General features: G+C 37.5%; 1 protein-coding gene across 2 annotated transcripts in view; it reads left to right on the top strand.

Moving 5' to 3' along the window:
- Positions 1–339: 339 nt before the first annotated feature.
- The window catches only part of LOC110108125 (protein LIKE COV 1), a 47,192-nt gene continuing 26,071 nt past the window's right edge, over positions 340–21,460 (top strand). The window contains exon 1 of one of the 2 annotated variants that reach the window (XM_020838638.2): positions 340–593. In XM_020838638.2, the coding sequence (XP_020694297.1) occupies positions 444–593 (150 nt within the window). In that variant the 5' untranslated portion in view covers positions 340–443. The remainder of the gene's footprint in view (positions 594–21,460) is intronic. The other variant, XM_020838639.2, reaches the window with a different exon arrangement.

Below are 21,460 nucleotides of genomic sequence, written 5' to 3' on the forward strand. Positions count from 1 at the left end.
TTTTCAAAAAAATTAATTTTTTTAAAGATTTTAATAAAATTTAATAACACAATTTTTTACTTCAAATTATTTTAAAAAATAGTACTCAAGTTTTTTAATTCATTTAAAAAAAATGGGTTTTAATAATTGTATTTTAATTTTATATTTCTTAAACATAATAAAATTACTCTATTCCAACAAAATTTATATATATATTAAAATAGTCTTCTCGTAATCTAATGAGTTAAGTTGAAGCTGGCTCAAACGATTTAACTCATTGTTTGACTAAGGTACACGCTAATCGGCTGGACCCAAGAGTTGGCTTGACTCACGAAATTAGTATCCGCCCTAAATTTCACTTTCTTTCAGCTGCTGTATCTTTGTTTCGGACTAAGAAAAAAAAAATGCTTCGATTGAAAGAGACTAAGCTAGGAGAAAGGGCATAGGAGACATCTGAGCGTTTGATGGGCGACGACAGGTCACCCCGGGTGATGGCGAACAGGGAGAGAGATCGTGAACTGCTGATTCCTGTTGGCGGAGTCCCCGCCGACGATTCCGATTCTAAGGCGTCGGCGTCTGGTTCCGGCGGTGGCCACCACCACTCCGGCCGAGAGGTTGACTGTTCTTCCTTTTTTTCTTCTGCACTTTTATTTTGACTGATCTTTTGTGTTTACAATTTTCTATGTTTAGAATTTAGTTTGCTAGTTATTCGAAGGGTCCGTGTGAATTTCAACTGGTTCAAAATTTTCACGGAGTTCTGGATCATACTTAATTTTTTCCTAGGGTGATGTTTTATATGATGTTCTGTATTGTGTTGGTTTTTTGTCTTATCATTGCCATCTAGTTTATGCTTTCATCTTGTTTTGAAGTTTCTGGGTACTTGATTGATCTTCTGAAGATGATTTTGTCATGTGGAGCTGGTGATTGATTTCTAAATTAGGGCATCTAATGAGTTTTACTTACGGCCTTACTATGGAAAAGGTTTCATCAGGTGGGAAGTGGAAGACTTGCTTAGAACTCCCTTAATATCTTTTTCTTAGGAAAAATTAACTATTTTTGTTTGTTTATGCTCTACTTCTTGTATTTATTAAAAAAAAAAAAACCAAAATCCTTAAGAATAAGGATTGGAGTGAAGTTGTATTATATGATCCGTGAAAAATTCATGAGGAAATCCTCTCCTATAAATTTTGTTAAACGCGAATATGCTACGAAATAATCAATTCAATTCAAGTAATTTGTAATAAAATGATAAAAAAATGAATTATTGTCGGACTAATGAGTAATCAGTTGAGATAATAGAGATAATTTTTATATTTCTAATAATTTTGTATTTAAAATCTTGAATTGTATTGTATTTTAGGGTTATTTTATATTTACATGTTTAAATGAATCAGGTCACGAGTTGACTAATCGAGTCGGGGTTGGCTCATTAGTTCATCCAGCTCAGCTTAGGATCCATTTATCGAGGAGAGCTTGAGTTTACTAATGAATAAGCTTAATTGGGTTTCACCCCTAGGTAGGGGTATTTTCAATGAGTAACTATGATATAGAAAGAAAACTGGAATTAAATAAAATATTGATTATTTATAGATTTTAAACTAAAGAAAGTACCTTTATTTATTTTTTGTATTTTCCAACTCGTTTGAAATTCATAACAAAAATTTCTAACTTCATAAAGCAAGAAGCTCGTTAATGTAGAACATTGATGGGATGAATTGTGTTTTGTTTATGTTTGAATCTATATTCATGGCTTATTCCACATGTCTTTGGTTTAGAATCATGAATATTTTATGTTTGTCACTTACGTTTTGCTTATGCTATGGTTTATTCTATTAATCCCATTTTATGTTGTAGTATCTATGCAAGAGGATTCTTATTTGCACGCCTTAGGATTGTATTAGGAAATTGAAAATATTGAAATAAAAACATGCTGGCTTGAAGCATCCTTTTCACTTCCTTCTACTATATGTTATGTTTTCCTTGTCTTTCCCACATAGCAACCCTTTCTCCCTTTATCCTCTCTCCTTTGGGTTGTTTGCTCAGATTCTCAAACTATATAATGCCCAACAATTTTTCTATTGCGTTCTATTTGCCTTAATTGATTTTAGAGAGAAGAACCATTGATGGTTTTTGAAGGAGAACTCAAAAACTGCTGCTTTTAAAATACACCCCATCTTTCAAGATACACCTCCATACACCCCCAACTCCAGATCATCTCCTCTTCTTTTCCACTGCCAAAATTGTTCCTTTGCATGTCCCAAAATCCCTCTCCAACCTGTTGGCTTAATCATTCACGAAAATCCTAAAATGTGAAACCCTAGCCAGATTTTTTTTTTTTATCACTCTTTTACTATTTGGATTGTTTACCCTCTTAAATCAACTCTAAATTTAATAAAATTTGAATGAGATATTTCTAATCATGATCTACCATCCCTTTAAATTTTAATATATTCAGAAACAATCATTTAATCTCTTTGCCAACCCAAACAATCTCAAATTCTTGTTTTGAATTTTGCATCATCACTTTCTACCACCCCTCCCCAAGACACTAAATTTGGTAAAATTTACCACTTGATATCTTTCCAAAATTTAGGTAGATCTCCATTTTCCTAAAAGATATCGGCCATAGCCTGCCACCATCTTTTTCTTATCAAATATCCTTCATATTTGGTTTCCATCTTTGGCATTAAATCAAATCAAGATATGTTTTCCTTAATTTCCCCAAGCTTCCTTTTCTGAAACTTTCTTAACTTGGACCACACATGGCTTAACTAGTGATATATTATCAAATAGACTAAGTCTTCATTTACATAGCATAGTTTCAAAAATATGCTGCATATGCCGCACGTGTTATAATACCTATTGCAGTGCCAAGCTAATAACAACAAAAACAACATTATCATGTCATAGAACATTAGCTCTATAATCATGTCATGAATGCATGGTGGGCACATTTAGAATAATTGCATTATCTTGAATTTAAATCAAATTCCTTTTATAAATATAAATATTTTTCTTGTTCGGCTACATATATTCATTTGGGTTATATGGCTGATCCTTGATCTAGTGAATATGGATCACCTCCTACACAACATCACTACCCTACAATTACATCATATCATAATAATCGTTACATTAATCAATCTTACCCTCTATAATATGATAGGATGAGTATAATGCTAGACTGTAAAATCTGATGATGAAGAGTATAATGCTACAAGTGTGAACAATAATCATTTTAAGCACAACAATATAGATCCACTCAATCACAATAACAGAAAATTTGTAGGATAAACTTAGGCGTAAAGAACAATTAACTAAATGCTAGAAAAATAAAGAAATAATATAATGATTCAAGCACCTCGCTATTTAGAAATACACTTCCACATCTTCTGCACAATGCTAATATAGAAGCTTTATATACCTTCTTGTCTCATTAACTTGCCGAGTAGAGCTGCTCCCTCTTATCCTTAAAGAGTTAGGAGAACCTGCTCATTGATTCTTGGGAAAGGTGCAACTCCAAATTCTCCCTATGGTTTATTGAGTAGATGACTTTGTAGATAACACTACAGGATACTTAATCCTTACAAAAACTGGAATAAAAAACATTTAAAATCACTATGATTGAGAAGAGAAAGAATTGGAACTATGGCTCAATTAAAACTTGTCATGAAACATAAACCCCCACTCATGATATAACACTTAAGCTCTTTTACCTTGATTTTATTTGGGTTGAGATTGAAGCCATATTTATAGAAAAATTACATAGAAATAATGAATACAAATTCCTTTACTTGATCTCAAAACTCCACAAAATGGTCAACTAACCTTTATAAAGCAACTTTTTGATACCATATGTATCACAGATATGTGTGGACATGCATGTTTTACCATCAAGAAAATAGTCATTTTTTCAATGTATACTCGTGGGTGTTCGTAGTCCCCTCAATGTGCATGCACATTGAATCATATCACAATGAATTGCTTTGAAAATGACTTAATATTGTAACTATTTGTAAAATATTTGTTTAAATAAAATACATGATTGATTTAGAAAGTGTATATATATATTTAAAATAGTTTTTATAGATTCCTTAAGCCATTGTACCTTCTAACTGTATTCAATCATTGAGATTGACCTGAGCACCTAAACTAAGCAATTTTAATATGGATGTATAAGGGGAAAAAAGGGACATCTATTAAGTAATTTATGTATATCTTGTGTCTTGATTAAGCTTGTTCTCAAAGAGCATGTGCTGCAAGCTTGCTTCTCATTTGGTTCATTATATTCATGGCCTGCCACTTGAATTGTAAACCTGTCAAGAACATTAAATTCCTTAAGCTAAACTTGTTTCGTGAAACCAAAATAATGTCACAACCATTTTTTCAATAACTAAGAGATATTTTTTATATAATAAGTTGCTTTAAGTATTTAATAAGCCATTGCAAATCTTTATCGCCTCATTAAATTCCAAATCCTATGCAATGATTTCCTTTATACAACTAATGGAACAACAAACTATGCTTAATATTTTTGTCAGATTGATTTATTTCGGTCTTATTATTAATTTGAGGCAATCTCCTAAACAGATTTTCCCCCTTAGTATTTTGGCAACTAACTCTTGATTTTATCTATAACAACTTTCCAAATCAAGCTTTCTTAGCTTCTAAATGCTTCAAATGAATAAGCTCGATGGAGCCACATAGCCCAGATGATGCTTGAACTTAACACTGTTGGAGAAGTTTGATGGATAATGATTACACATAGAGGTGGATTTGCCAAAATCAAAAGTGAACATGCTATATATATTTGAACTCTAGTGTTTGTCTTCTTGTTCTAAATGACACACTGATATGACCTAGCCTTGGGACAGGCTATTGAATATGAGATCAACTAACCTAACAAGCTCAAGCTGTCTTCGCCTCTACCTCTTCTATTCCAAAAGTTGAATTGCCTCCTTAAAGCATATCTCTTTTTTGCTTAAGCAAGTCATGATTCTCCTTTATCGATGATGAAATTGAAAAGCCACCCCACGAATTTGCATTCCTGTAGAGTTCGCTGACTTTCTTTTTATATCCAATGCACCCTTACAAACTTTAAGCACTTGAGCATCTCTTAAAAGTTTGCATCTTATTTCGCTTGAAGCTCTAACAAATACAAGATTTTTCTTCAGTTTTAGTACATCCTTGGCTTTTGTTAATGTATCCTCATCACATTATCATGCATCTTTAACTTCATAATGCCAAAGACAAGTATTTCACATGTTGCAGTGTTTCTCATATGAGATAGTTTCTAGCATATAGCTCATAAATGGAAATAAACTCTTTTATGAGGACACATAATATGAGGAAGTTGAGTCTAGATATGCCCATAAATTAAAAGTAACACTGTATGAGGACGCATAATATTATGAACTTCAGTTTAGAATTGATTAATCACTGCATCTAATTCCTTACTTCAATGGAGAGAACACCACTTGAATCTGTACCAAACCGAGTTACATACATCTATTGACTTATCCTTTCTATGAGTGTCATTACTATGCTATTTTTTCTCTTCAAAACTTCAAAATGTATTTTGATGTCCAATTTTTCTTTTATAGAGATCCTTATACTTGCCTTACAACTTACTTTACCATAGTTAGAGTTTGAACCCTTCTAGCAGTTCTCTCCTTAGTGAACAACCTATTATCTTTCTTATTATCTCCCACACTTTCAAGCTTAATGAACACATCTTTAAAACAAGTAAATTTTTAATAACCCATTTAGCTTGCTTGTTGTCACCCACACCTTCATGCTTATCAATCACATCTTTGGAAGAAGTGAATTTAACATTTGTTAAACTAATGATATCTTTACTATACAATATTGTGTTATGAAAATGCTTATAAGAGTGTGGGGTAAAGAGCACAATAATAACAAATTTGATCCCTGTCATCTATATTATGCCAATCCTTAACCATTGAATTAAATTAATTAAATTATGATTTAATAGGCATACGTCCTTCTATAGAAAACAAATGCTATTTTTGTTTTAGTTAGAATCGGTTGGAAAGACTTTAAGTGATATATGAAGGCTCTAGTTTGAGCCAAAACCATGCAAACCATATTTCCTCCATGATCTCCAATAAGACCTCATTAACCAAGTATAATTGGATCATTGTGAGACATTTCTCATCCATCTCCTTCAACTCTTCAGTCATTCTATCAAGCATGTTTGAACACTTGATGAGAAATTCACAAGACCTTGTAGCCAGTAAGTTCATCTAAAGCTCTTATACCAATTTGTTAAAACAAAAAGCTCATTCTAACATTAATTATTAAAGAAAATCATTTGTTTATGCCAATATTTTAAAAGGCAAAATTGGGAGTCGATGCATATTGCGTTTAGTGAAGCGAGGCATTAGCCTCAAGGTGGATCAAGACATAAGCCTCAAAACAGAAAAATAAAAAATACATGAACTTACAAATAATTCATAAAAATGATTAAAATAAGATAAAATATTAACATATTGAACTTGATTGTGAAGTAGAAGTTATTACCAATTTAGTGATCATTTTAATATTAGCATTGATGTCTTCATTCTCCTAATCATCAAATGCATTCATCCATTTTTATTTTTAAATATGTTACTATTTTTTACTATTATCCATTCATTATTAGATAATATTTCATTAACAATCAAAGGATTTATTTCATCATCACTAATTATTTACCTTTGTAATTTGAACTAGTTTTCTTTTAAATTTTTATTAAACATAACATAGCCATTCAACCGTGTTCATTCATCCTATAGCTAATTGGTTCATTCTCTTTATATAATAGAATAATATATATATCATGATTATTCGATAAATTTTACGGTAGCTGTCGACTACCTAATGCAATCCTTCATTTTTCTCATCCATGACTTGAGACCTGACAACGATAGTGTTATATAATAAAAAAATTATAAAATATAACTAGAATAAGCGTTACCTCAAAATGCCTCAAGGTGTACGCCTCATTTAAAAAAAAAGCATAAGCCTCGAGGCGCTCATTTTGCGCCTCAATTTGAGGCCCATTCGGAGGCTGATGCCCCTGGAACAATCTTTTTAAACGAAGGTTTATGCTAAAACACTTCCATGAATGAATTTGAAAAAGTTAGTTTAAATAACACTTAAACAAAATTGGAGAAGTCACCAAATTTTATGGTTTGATTGTAGCCTACATATATAATAAACGATAGAGGAGCTAATTGACTATTAATCACACAAGTGTACAAATAAACGAGACATAAGAAAATAGTCTTTAAGTACCCCATCCTTTCCTTAAGGAGAAGCCCCATATAGCTTTACAAACAATAAGTAAAATATTTTAATATCTTGAAGTACAAGAACTACACTATATATATACAAAAAATCGGTCACCCAAATGCTCCTCAAAGAAACACTCAATAATTGTAAATCTACTCGTGTGTGTTAAGTATCAAGATTAGTAGACACCTCAAGTCACACACTTGCTGCTAAATACTAAAATATTGCCTCAGCTTTTGTGTTGGCAGCTATGTTGCACGGATACTCCTATTTACAAGGCGTGCTGTATCGGACACGTGTCGGATACGGATACGCCTCCGATACGGCACGGATACGTGTTGGACACGGCTTTGCCGTGTCCAATTAAAATATTATTTAAATTTGACTGGACACGCGTACGCGTGTCTTATTAAAAAAAACACAGAGCCGCAATTTACCTTATTCTTTTCGGCTTTCCACCGTTTCCGCTCAATATCCATATTCATTTATGCGGCTGAAACATTTCAAAGAGCTAGGTTTTTCGTTTCCACACAAGTGTTCTTCTTCTTCGTTATAGTTGAAGGAGCGGCTCGATGACGCGAGCATAGAAGCAAACAGGATCATCCTTTGTCGACAAAGAGGCTTGACGACGCGAGCATTAAAGTCGATAGGATCATCCTTCGTCGACGGAGCGGCTCGACAACGCGAACAGTGAAGGCGACGTAAGCAGTGAAGGTTCGTTTTTTTCATCGTTCTTCGTTTTCTTAATCATAGGCTCGGTATCGAAACTCGGTACCGCTTGGTACCAAACACTACTAGAACTCAATATTGCTCGGTACTGCTCGATACCGAGCGATACTTGAACTCGGTACCGCTCGGTACTTGAACTCGGTACCGCTCGGTACTGTAACTCGGTATTGCTCGGTACTACTCGGTACTGAGCGTTATTGGGACTCAGTACTGCTCGGTATTGGAACTCGGTACCGCTCGATATTGGAACTCATTATCGCTCGGTATTGTAACTCGGTACCGCTCGGTATTGGAACTCAATACTGCTCGGTATTGGAACTCAGTACTGCTCGGTATTGGAACTCGGTACCGCTCGGTATTGGAACTTAGTATCGCTCGGTATTGTAACTTGGTATTGCTCGGTACAGTTCGGTATTGCTCGGTACCGCTTCGTATTGCTCGGTATAGAGGGTATCGAATGGTACCAAGCGGCACCGAGAAGCTAAAACATGCTCTGTACCGCTCGGTATCTTTTCATAAAAACAACTTAAAAAATAAACAGCACTTCAAAATTACTCTTACAAAAAAAATTTGTTTCGGGGGTGCTGCCCCCTAAAACCCCCGTAGGGGCGCTGCCCCTTGACCCCACGACCTGACCTGCCAGGGGGCAGCGCCCCCTTGGACCCCGGCAGAGTCGCAACATATCTACACTTTCACTTAAATTTTTTCATGTTTCAAATTCATATGTTTTAATTTGTATAAATCCTTTGTAGGATAATGAGCTCTAGTGGAGTAGGAATTGGTTCTGATGATGGTCCATCAGAAATCAATATTGAAGATAACAAACCTTTATGGGGTATGTTACTAAAATAGGTAAAACATCAGAAGGGGGAGGCAATATTGCATTCAAATGCAATTTTTGTAAATGCAACATACAATTGATCAATATTATAGATGAAATCATTTGTAAGATTTAATGGTCATGGAATCAAAAGTTTGCTCCGAAATAGCTCACACCAAATGGTGAATACAAAGAAAAATCGTGAAGCTGACAAAGGATAAAAAAAAGAAGTTCCAAAACAAATTCCACTTCTAAGCACTCAGCTTCATAATCCTTCATCATTCTTCCTTCAATTATATGATAACAGTACTGTAACAAAGGCCTTTGAATGGAGGGATTGACAAAAAAAAAGAAAAAGTTGTAGAATAGGCTTTGGAGAAACATTTAATGTTAAAATAGAGAACAACCTGACGGGGAAATACTAGAATAGTTTTACCTCAGTGTGACTTCTCTTAACTAGTAGGAATCCACATTATTAAGAATGCTTTAACATTGCATTGCCAATAACAATCTTGCAGGATTACGTGCCACCAGTATAATATTCATTTGAACAAGTTGTCAAATAGAGGGGACAATATGAGAAGTTGCTCGAGCCTACTAGAGGAGTTTGGAAGGAAAAAAAGATTTGGTTTGTGATGGGTGGACAGATTCCACAAAGAAGAATCACTTAACAACTTTATGGATGTAACAGAGAGCTATCCATATGTTATCAAAGCTGTAACTGTAAGGACAGTATAGAGGATATTCTTTATTTCTAATTTAAATCAAGACAGTTATATGATGGTGGTGGCTCAAACATATTCAGGTCCATTAAAAACTTTTGGATTAAAATGGCACTGTTTTTTTAGAGCTGCCAGGTCTACTTGTAGAGCAAGCATATCCTCATATTTTCGGACACCATGATGTTTGTGCAACGCTTAAATCTTGCTTTGAAAAACTTTTGCGCAGCTAAGAAATACCCGAGGCAAATGAAGATCACCTATAATGAATATCATTGGATCACAGTGATTGCTGGAGATGCAATTGTAATTAGCGAATTTTATTAATGAATCACCATCCATAGAACTTCTCTATGTTTACATGATTTCTCTAATTTAAAGATGCTGCAGTTGCTAAAAACTCGGTTGTCTCAGTTATAGTGATGTTGAGAAGATTCAAAAAAATAAAAAATGCTCTCCAAGCCTATGATGATACAGTCGACAATGGTGCATGTTTATAGGGAAGAATGATTGGAAAGGCTAGTATTGTAGTTGATTATGGTGGTGAGAATTGAATACATCTAAAATTTCACAGAAACCCAATTTATTGAGAATGTTGAGAGTAGCTGATACGGGAGAAGTTCTGTTTACATCTCATGTAAATGAATGTGGGATTCAATGCTAGCCAAAGCAACAAGAAATTATATTAGACATGAGAGGAAGCAACTCTTGAAAACTCAAGCTTTTGAAGATGTTTTTATACTATTTCTAAGAAGATAGGTGGAGCAAAATTAATACACCTTTACATTGTTTGGCCTCACCACAAATTCTAAGGTAAATTCAATATTTTTTCATTATGAATTCCCAATTTGTTGTTTTTAATTTCAACATTTATATTATTTTTATTTCTAATAATTAATTTGAAAGATATCAACACAGAAACTCAAGAGGATTCCTCAAAGAGAGTTCTCCACAGCAAAATTTAGAAATTTTCAAATATGAGGAACATGTTTGAAAGCGTTATTTTCACAATGAGGAGAGAGGAAGAGGTGTCAATATGAGTTGCTAAATTTTTTGGTATTTAGTAGGACTCGGTGAACCAAGAGTCAATGCTGATAGTGGAGAATTTGATTCCGAAAATGTGGTGGATTATACGATGGAGCTCAGCACTCTATATCAAACAATCGCCATAAAAATTGCTTGGCCAACGTTTCACCTCATCATGTTTGAAGAAATTGGAGCACATTACTTCATTCATCCAATAAAAAGAGAAATTAAAATTACTTCCACAACGGCCTGAAGATTTAGTTTACGTGCATTACAAACCTTTGGGCTTTCTCAAGGAAAACTCCAACTTATATGGAATGGAGACAACAAGTGATGGGATGTTGCGGGATTGGATTTTGAATTCTTGAGGATAGGGAATTTAGAAATTGGCTTAATTGTTCACTTGATGAGCCTGAATTAGAAGCTATGATATTTATTGAAGGATGATATTAGAAACTCAAAGACAAACCACTGAAGAAGCTAATCCTATCATTCCTTCTATTGAATAGTTGAAATTTCATGTGCTGGATAATTTATCTTCTTGTTTTTGTTGATGTACTAGATATTTAAATATTTAATGCTTACTTTTATTTCAATTTTTTTGTCATTTCAAATATTGCACTTTGATTACTTTCTTAATTTTTATGTATTATTTATATATTATAACGCCGTATCCGTATCCTGTATTTTTTAGAATTGGCGTGTCCCGTATCCGTATCGTGTCGTATCCTTATCGCCGTATCCGTATCGGTGCAACATAGGTTGGCAGCCTCAAGGGATAACTTATGCCGAATAAGATGTTTTAATTACAAGTTAAGCCACTGCAAATCATTACCTTTTTAGCCAAGTCTACCCCCACATTGAACTTAGGAACAAAAAAAAAGTTCGCATGCAGCGATTTCCTTAATATATAATGAAATGGCATTCCTTGCCTAATTAGCAATCAAGAGATTTATTATGTGTGGTCCATTAGCGAATCTAAGGTGGCAATATTCTTGCTATTGTTATTTAGTTGAGTTATTATCCGTGTAGATCAAATTCTTAACATGCCTTAACTCTTAAGCTATCAATGGGGATAACAAAGGTTACTCCACTCCAAATTTTTGCGAGATTTTAACATCCTAGAGAAGTGCATTGGTAAAGGAAGTCTTTATTAAGGGATTGTTTGGTTTGAAGTAAAATGAGAGTAAATTATTCCAAATGCTGGGATTTTTAGAATATTAGTGTTTGGTTTGAAGTATAACAAATGTAGTATAAAAGTTTGATGTATTCATAATGCACCATCTAGTGTAAATTAGGTGTATTTGGATACCCTCCAATTTGGGCAATTTTCAAATACATCACAAATTCATTGTCTTTACTGCCACCCACTGTCACCGCCATCAATTGCCATTGCCTCCCACCATTGGCTGCCATCGATCGTCGTAGCCATATGTTGCTAACTCCCACCGCTTGTCGTCATTGGTGACCACCTTCAACCCATCGCCGCTGCTTCCGCCATCCATCACTGGCCAACACTGTCGGTCGCCGCCCAACCTACAACCACAACTTCCGTTGGTGACCACCTATTATTGTCAGATGCTGCCCCCAGTCGTCAGCCACCACTATCATTGCCATCCACCAACCATCACAATCTTTGAATTTTACGCTACATTAATTCAAACTCTATATAAGATGCTTAATATTATGGGAGGAGGAAATATGATATATAGAATACTTAAGACAAAAGGCAAGAAGTCTTAATGAAGTTTGATTCGTTAGAAGTGAAGATAATAGGATTTTAGTTAAAGGTGAAAATGCTATTTTGAGAAATTATTATACGATTTTAAGAAAGAATTATTTTGGAAGAGTATAAAGATTGATATAACAAAGTATATTACAGTTTAATCCAAAAAAGCTAATTGGAATTAGCTTTGAAGAAGATGCATATATATATATATATATAGCTTTAGGTTCAAGTGATATACTTATTGGGATTTTGAAGGAGATTGTAGTGACTTGATTAATAAATCTTTTCAGTAGAATTTTAAAGATTAAGAGAATGCAAAATGATTGGAGAAGAAGCATTTTGTTACCAATTTCTGGGAGCAATGGATACATTCAAAAGAGAAAAGAAAGGATCTGTGTTTTCTCTTTATTGATCTTGACTAGCCATGAAAATTCATTTGGTGCACATTAAGGGAAAAGCATGTTTTGATGTTCTTAAAGATGTGCATGTAGCATTAACTAGTGTTATAAATAGTTATAGTGTGAGAGTTTACATGAAACATTAACATTAAGTGCATGATTATTGTAAGTTTAAATCAAACATCAACATTAAGTCCATATCCTTTTATATTGGTTGTGCAAGCCTTACAAATGATTATCTAAGTTAGGTACTGTTACGCCGGCTCAAGTAGAGCTGGCCCAGCATATCTATAGGAGGCGGATCAAGCTCGCCTCCTCCCCTAGTTTTCGCCAAACAGTTCCATCTAATTTGATTTAAAAAAGAATAGAGGGGGGCAGTAGGCTTTTAGGAGGGTAATTGGATTAGGAAGGTTTGGGTATTAAGGTGCATGAGAGAATAAGGGAATTTTATGTTTTGATTAATTGGAAAATTAGGGTTCTTTGTGCTTGGGATCTAGACTCTCTTGTCTAGAGATTTTGGGAGAGACGATTCTCCTCTCGAATTCAGGATCTCTTGTATCTTGCTTGGTTTTTGTTCCTTTTGCTTTCTGTAAAGACTTTGTTATCGTGTGCTTGCTTTTCTACGACGTTTCTACATTTTTCTCGCTGATTTCACTGATTTTGGTTAGGTTTGCTTGCGAACTCAAGTAGATCCGATAGGATTACTTGCGAACTCAAGTATTTCCTATCAAATTGGTATCAGAGCAAGTCGTGGGACCGGTGGAGGGTTGATTTCGGCAAATTTCAGTGGTGAATATTTGCCCGGAAGGAAGGGGGGTTGCTGTTTTTGGAGTTCCAAATCCATAATTTGTGATTTTACAAACTCTGGATTGTGATGACGGCCAAAAAGGTGGATGCTTTGGAGGAAAGTCTTGAAGGGGAGATGAATCAAATCAAAACGACGGTGGAGGAAAGGATTTCCTTCATGGAAGTACAAGTTGTCGATCTCCGAGACATGATGAAGAAGATATTAGAGATTCAAAACCAAATGGCGCTTCCGTGGCAAAATGAGGGGAAGGAAAAAGTAAGAATTCGAAAATTTGTAGGGAGGAAGATTAGGTGGAAATCATGGAAGGAGAAAGAAGAAGACCCCATCTAGAGCCTGTCCAGTGGAAAGAAAGAGGGGGTGGATATAGGGAACTCTGGGAGGGATACTATGGTTGCTGAGGTGCTGATTTTGAAGACAAAAGGGGGGATTTCGAAGGGGGTTTGGGTTATGACAGAGCAAGGGAAGATCGAGAAACATAGGGTTCACCTAGCACTTGGGAGAGGGGAAATTATGGAAGAATCTGGGGCAATGGGGGTGACTAGAAGGCGAGGAAGTTGAAGATGCCCATATTCGAAAGAGAAGATGCGTATTGGTGGATTTACAAGGTGGAGCGATACTTCGCCGTCAATGGGTTGACGTGGGAGGGAAAAGTGACTGCAGCCAGATTGTTCTTGGAAGGAAAAGTCCTGGCGTGGTATCAGTGGAGAGATTAGAGGAGGCCTATCAGAAACTAGAGGGAATTCAAATACTGCATAATAGAACGTTTCCAAATCGACCGAGGAAGGGATTTCTATGAGCAGTTCTTTGCTTTGACACAGGAGGGATTGATAGCAGATTATCGGGAGCAGTTTGAGCACCTAGCTAGCAGGGTGGAGCAACTCTCAAATACAGTATTGGAGGAAAATTTCATGAAAGGGCTGAAGGCGGAGATCCGAGCAGCAGTGAAGGTTTTGATGCCCCGTGACTTGGGGGAGACCATGAAGTTGACCAAACTGGTGAAAAATTAGAGGAATTTGGAGAGGGGAGCCAGGAGTAATAGCACCAGGGGCACTTACAGGATGACGATCACTCATCTAGCACCTAAAGGTCCTGCAATAGGAGGGAGTTGAGAGGCCACCAAGGAGAAGACAGGAGGAGGAAGCGGGGGAAATTTCAAGCGGCTAACGGAGAAAGAGATGCAGGAGAAGAGAGCTAAGGGGTTGTGCTTCAGGTGCGATGAAAAATACACGCTAGGGTATCGGTGCAAGGACTGAACTCTTCAAGTTCTCATCGTCTGTGATGACGAGGAAACTGAGGAGGGAGGTGAGGAGTAGATAGAGGAGGAGATGGAGGAGAAGCTACACTTGGATCTGGCTGAGGTTTCCCTGAACTTAGTGGTAGGATTCACTACGAATCACACCATGAAGGTGAATGGAGAGATAGAGGACAGGGTGGTGGTGGTGCTGATTGATAGTGGGGCTACTCACAATTTCATTTCCACCCAGGTCGTTGATCAACTGGGAGTGAGATTGATGGATATCGGCTGTTACAGGGTGATGATGGGTACGGGCAAGGTGGAGAAAGGTCAGGTGATTTGCAGAGGAGTGCGACTGACGATCCAGAGGATACATGTGAGGTAAGACTTTCTTTTGCTAGAGCTTGGGAGTACAGACGTTATTCTGGGGATGAAATAGCTGCAAACTTTGGGAGACACCAAAGTGAATTGGGTAGCACTCACGATGGAGTTGATGGTGGATGGAAGGAAGGTGGTGATTAAAGGAGATGTGGGGCTTTCTAAATCCATAGTTTCTCTTAAAATGATGGTGAGGGACATTAGTTGGGTGGCGTAAGGTTTTTGATGGAGCTGTACAGTTTGGAGGGAGTGAGATTGGAGGAGGGAGGAGACATACCCCTCTCCATTCAACCGTTGATCCAGCAATTCCAAGAGGTGTTTTAGCCACCTCAGGTATTGCCACTGCAGAGGGAGCAGGAGCATGCCATCGTGTTGAAGGAGGGAGTGCCGCCCATTAATGTACGGCCTTATCGCTACCCTCAGTTCCAGAAGGATGAAATTGAAAGGTTGATTAGAGAGATGCTGGAGGCAGAAATCATGAGACCCAACATCAGTCCCTTCTCTAGTCCGATTCTATTGGTGAAAAAGAAGGATGACAGCTGGCGTTTTTGCATGGACTACCGAGTACTCAACAAGGAAAGTGTACCTGACAAGTTTCCTATACCAGTCATTGACGAGTTGCTAGATGAATTGAGTGAAATAGTGATCTTCAGCAAGATAGACTTGAAATTAGGTTACCATCAGATTCGGATGAAGACGGAGGATGTACCCAAGACGGCCTTTAGAACTCATGAGGGACATTATGAGCTCTTGGTTATGCCCGTTGGCCTCACCAATGCTCCCACTACTTTTCAGGCTCTTATGAATAAGGTTTTCAAACCTTATCTTAGATGGTTTGTACTGGTATTCTTTGACGACATCTTGGTCTACAACAGGACACAGGAGGAGCGATAGGAGCATTTGAAAAGGGTGTTAGAAGTATTGCAGGAGCACCAGCTGAGGGCCAACTTGAAGAAATGGTGCTTCGCACAGGTCAGTGTGGAGTACTTGGGCCATGTTGTGTCAAAAGAGGGGGTGTCAACATATCAGTCCAAAATTAAGGCAATGCTAAGGTGGCCAGTGCTGAAAAATTTGAAGGAGCTAAGGGGATTTTTAGGGCTGACAGGTTGCTACAGAAGGTTTGTAAAAGGGGTACAACACTATAGCATGGCCACTCACTGAGCAGTTGAAGATGGACGGTTTCCTATGGGGGAAGGAGGCCACAACAGCGTTTGAGAGCCTGAAGAAGGCGATGACTACGGTATCGGTCCTAGCCTTCCCAAATTTCGCTCAGACTTTCATTGTGGAGACGGATGCGTCCGGTTATGGGCTTGGTGCAGTGTTTATGCAGAATCGTAGGACCATTGCTTATTTCATCCAGGTTTTGACTGCTAGAGCCAGGCTGAAGTCAGTCTATGAGAGGGAAATTAATGGCAATTGTTTTGGCCATCCATAAGCGGCGACACTACCTACTTGGGAGACATTTCGTTGTCAGGACAGACCAACGGAGCTTGAAATACCTGCTGGAACAATGGATGGTGATAGAGGAGCATCAAAGGTGGCTGTCCAAGTTGCTTGGGTACGACTTTGAGATCCAGTATAGGCCAGGAGTGGAGAACAAGGTGGTAGATGCCTTGTTCAGATGTATTGGGGAGCTACAGGCAGTGACACTATATGTTCCTCTGATGCTTGATTGGGAGGCCATTAGAGAGGAAAGTGCGAGAGATGAAGGTTTGGGAAAGACCAGGTCAGATTTATTGACAGAAGAGGGTAGCCACCCAGGGTACGCATTGGAGGGAGACAAACTATTATATCAGGGGAGATTTGTGATGCCCTGGACCTCGATCCACATTCCAAACTTACTCCAGGAGTTTCATGGAAGCGCTATGGGGGGCCATTCAGGCGTACAGAAGATATACAGGAGGCTAGCTGCGAAATTGTACTGGAAGGGGATGCGTAAAGATGTAGAAATGGTGGTCAGGTATGAGATCTGTCAAAGGAATAAGTACCTGGCTATGTCACCAGGAGGATTACTACAGCCGCTAGCTCTATCGAGAAGAGTGTGGGAGGAGATATTTATGGACTATAGATGGGTTGCCCCGTTCAGAGGGGTTCACGGTGATTTTGATGGTGGTGGATAGGTTGAGCAAGTATGCACATTTCGTTCCCCTCCGACACCCCTACACAACAGTGACAGTGGCTTCAACCTTCATCAGGGAGGTGTTCAGATTACATGAAGTACCCGAAGCGATCATATCAGACAGAGACAAGGTATTTCTCAACCATTTTTGGAGAGAGTTGTTTAGACTGCAAGGGATAGTTCTGAAGATGAGTACAACTTACCACCCACAGACGGATGGCCAGACGGAAGTAGTCAACAGGAGCTTGGAGATATACCTGAGATGCTTTGTGCTAGAGACACCCAAGCTATGGGCTAAGTGGCTATCATAGGCAGAGTATTGGTACAACACATCTTTTCATTCTTCTTCACAGATGACCCCATTCAAGTTGTTGTACGGGCGGGATCCCCCACACTTGGTGCACTTTGGGAGTAGCAGTACTCCCGTGTCTTCAGTAGAGGAATACTTAGAGGAGAGAGATCGAATGCTAGAGGAGTTAAAGAGACATTTACTGAGAGCTCAACAAATTATGAAGAAACAAGTGGATGGACATAAGAAAGACATCCAGTTTGAAGTGGGGGAGAATGTGTTCTTGAAGCTCCGACCATATAGGCAGAAGACAGTCGCCAATAGGCGGAATGAAAAGCTGGCTCCAAGGTACTATGTGCCTTATGAAGTGTTGGAAGAAGATTGGGGCAGTGACATATCGATTGAAATTACCACCATCGGCGATGACACATACGGTTTTTCATGTCTCGCAGTTGAGGAAGGCCATTGGTGACTACATTGTCAACCCCGAGTTACCTGCGACACTCACTGAGGATTTAGAGGTGGTTCTTGAACCCTTAGAGTTGATGGGAGTTCGCCAGAAAGAAGATGAAATTAAGGAAGTATTGATCCAGTGGAAGAACCTCCCTGACTACGAGGCCACATGGGAGCCATATAAGAGGACAAAATAGCAGTTCCCGAATTTTCACCTTGAGGACAAGGTGATTCTTTGGGAGTGCGGTATTGTTACGTTGGCTCAAGTTACGCCGACTCAAGTAGAGCCGACCCATCATATCTACAGGAGGCGGATCAAGCCCACCTCCTCCCGTAGTTTTCGCCAAATAGATGGGGCCCACCCCATCTAATTTGATTTCGAAAAGAATAGAGGGGTTGGTAGGCTTTTAGAAGGGAAATTGGATTAGGAAGGTTTGTGTATTAAAGTGCATGAGGGAATAAGGGAATTTTATGTTTTGATTGATTGAAAATTAGGGTTCTTTGTGCTTGGGCTCTAAACTCTCTTGTCTAGAGATTTTGGGAGAGACGATCTTTTTCCTCTCGAATTGAGGATCTCTTGTATCTTGCTTGGTGTTTGTTCATTTTGCTTTCTATAAAGACTTTGCTATCGTTGATTTCAATGATTTTGGTTAGGTTTGCTTGCAAACTCAAGTAGATCCAATAGGATTACTTGCGAACTCATGTATTTCTTATCAGGTACTTTGGTTTACACTTTTTGTAGATGATGTAGTTTTAATTGGTGAGATATTTGCTATAATACAACAACAACAACAACATCAAGCCTTTGTCCCACTACGTGGGGTCGGCTACATGAATCTTTTTTCTCCATTGTGTCCTGTTAAAAGTCAAATTCTCATTTAAATCTAATAAAGAAAGTTCATTTCACTAGGTTTATTACTATTAAAATTACACTCCATATATTCAATTTTAGATCTACTCAAGCGAAAACCTTTAGACTCTAAGGTTGATCTCCATAATTCAAGTTTTCCTTCAACTCCCTCTCTAGTCTTATCAATAAGAAGAATATCATTAGCAAAAAGCATACACCAAGGTACATCTTCTTGCAATTGTCTAGTGAGAACATCTATGACGAAAGCAAAAAGATATGGGCTTAAGACTGATCCTTGAAGTAATTCAGCCGAAATAGGAAAATACTTGGTCAAACCACCTTGTGTTTGAACACAAGTAATAGCTCCTGCATACATATCTTTAATGATTTGAATATTAGCGTTATTAACTCCTTTCTTTTCAAGCTCTCCATAGCACTTATCTTGGAACTTTATCATATGCTTTGTCTAAATCAATAAATATCATATGTAGATCCTCCTTATTCTCTTTATATTTCTCCATCAAACCTCTCAATAAATGTATAGCTTCCATAGTAGACCTACCCGGCTTGAATCCAAATTAATTTTGAGAAACATTAGTATCACGCCGCAACCTACGCTTTATAACTCGCTCCCATAGTTTTAAAGTATGACACATTAACTTAATTCCTCTATAATTTGCACAATCTTGTGCATCACCTTTATTCTTAAAAATAGGAATTAACATACTCATTCTCCACTCATCTGGCATATTTTTAGAGAAAATTTGTTATAATAAGTGAAAATTTATAATATTAGAGAAAATTCTTAGAAGATAAATACCTTAAAATTAGTAGAAAATAATAAATATATGACATATAATTTTAGTGAGTGTAATATTAATAATTATTAATCAATAGTATTAGCATATAAGGTGATACCTATATTTTATAGGTTTAAATAACTTGAATTTATTGTACAGAAGAATGGAGATGTAGGTAAGGAGATAGCTTCTAGATTTAATATTAGATGGTTAAAATGGAGATTACCCTAAGAGTATTATGCGATAAGCTATGTTGCACGGATACGCCTATTTATGAGGCATGCTGTATTGGATACGTGTCAGATACGGATACGCCTCCGATACGGCACAGATATGTGTCGGATACGGCTATGCCGTGTCCAATTAAAATATTATTTAAATTTGATTGGACACGCGTAACGGATACGCGTGTTCTATTAAAAAACAAAAATAGAGCCGCAATTTGCCCTATTCATTTCAGCTATCCGCTCGATATCCTTATTCATTTATGCTGATTAAACATTTCGGCGAGCTAGGTTTTTCCTTTCCGCACATGTGTTCGTCTTCTTCATTATAGTCAAAGGAGCGGCTCGACATCGTGAGCATAGAAGCGGTCAGAATCATCCTTCATCAACAAAGAGGCTTGACGACGCGAGCATTAAAGCCGACAGAATCCTTCGTCGACGGAGCGACTCGACAACACGAACAGTGAAGGCGACGTGAGCATTGAAGCTTCATTTTCTTAATCGTATGCTTAGTACCGGAACTCGGTACTGCTCGGTACTCGGTACCGCTCGGTACTCGATACCGCTCGGTACTGCTCGGTACTGCTCGGTACCGCTCGGTACTGCTCGGTACCGCTCAGTACCGCTCAGTACTCGGTACCGCTTTGTACTGCTCGGTACTCGGTACTGCTCGATACAGCAACTTAGTATCGGAACTCGGTATCGCTCAGTACTTCTCGGTACAGAGGGGCACCGAATGGTACCAAGCAGTACCGAGAATGTAGAGAAAACTTTAAAACAACTCTTATAATAAAATTTTGTTCCGGGGGCGTTGCCCCTGGAAACCCAGCAGGGGCGCTGCCTCTTGACCCCCCCGCAAGGGGGCAGCACCCCCTTGGACCCCCGGCAGAGGAGCAACATATCTATACTTTTAATTAAAAATTTTCTTGTTTTGAATTCATGTAGATTAATTTGTGTTGATCTTTCGTAAGATAATGAGCTTTAGTGGTGTGGGAATTAGGTCTACTGATGGTCTATCAGAGATAATTATTGAAGATAATAAACCTCTGTGGGGTTATGTGACAAAAATAGGTAAAACGTCAGAAGGGGGTGGCAATATTGCATTCAAATGCAATTTTTGTAATGCCACATACAAAGGATCATATTAGAAAGTGAAAGCTCATTTGTTGAAGATTAGTGGTCATGTAATTAAAGTATGCTTGAATATAAGCTTATCACAAATGACTGAATTGCAAAGAAAAATCAGTGAAGCTGAGCAAAAGAGTAAAAAAGAGCTTTCAAAATATATTCCACTTCCAAGAACTTATGCTTCATATCCTTCATCATCATCTTCAATTAGAAGTGATGACAGTACTGTTAATAAGGGGCTTTTTCAGATGGAGGGATTGAACCAAAAAGAAGAAAATATGTTGTAGATAGTGTTTTGGAGAAAACATTTAATTTACAAATGAGAGAACAACTAGATGGGGAAATAGCTAGAATGTTTTACTCAGCTAGAATTCCTTTTAACCTAGAAAGGAATCCATATTATAAGAATGTCTTTACCTACACATGCAATAATAATCTTGTAGGATACGTGCCACTAGGATATAATGTCATTAGAACGAAG

This window comes from Dendrobium catenatum, unplaced genomic scaffold (genome assembly GCF_001605985.2).
Source record: "Dendrobium catenatum unplaced genomic scaffold, ASM160598v2 fragScaff_scaffold_261, whole genome shotgun sequence".
NCBI classification, from domain to species: Eukaryota; Viridiplantae; Streptophyta; class Magnoliopsida; order Asparagales; family Orchidaceae; genus Dendrobium; species Dendrobium catenatum.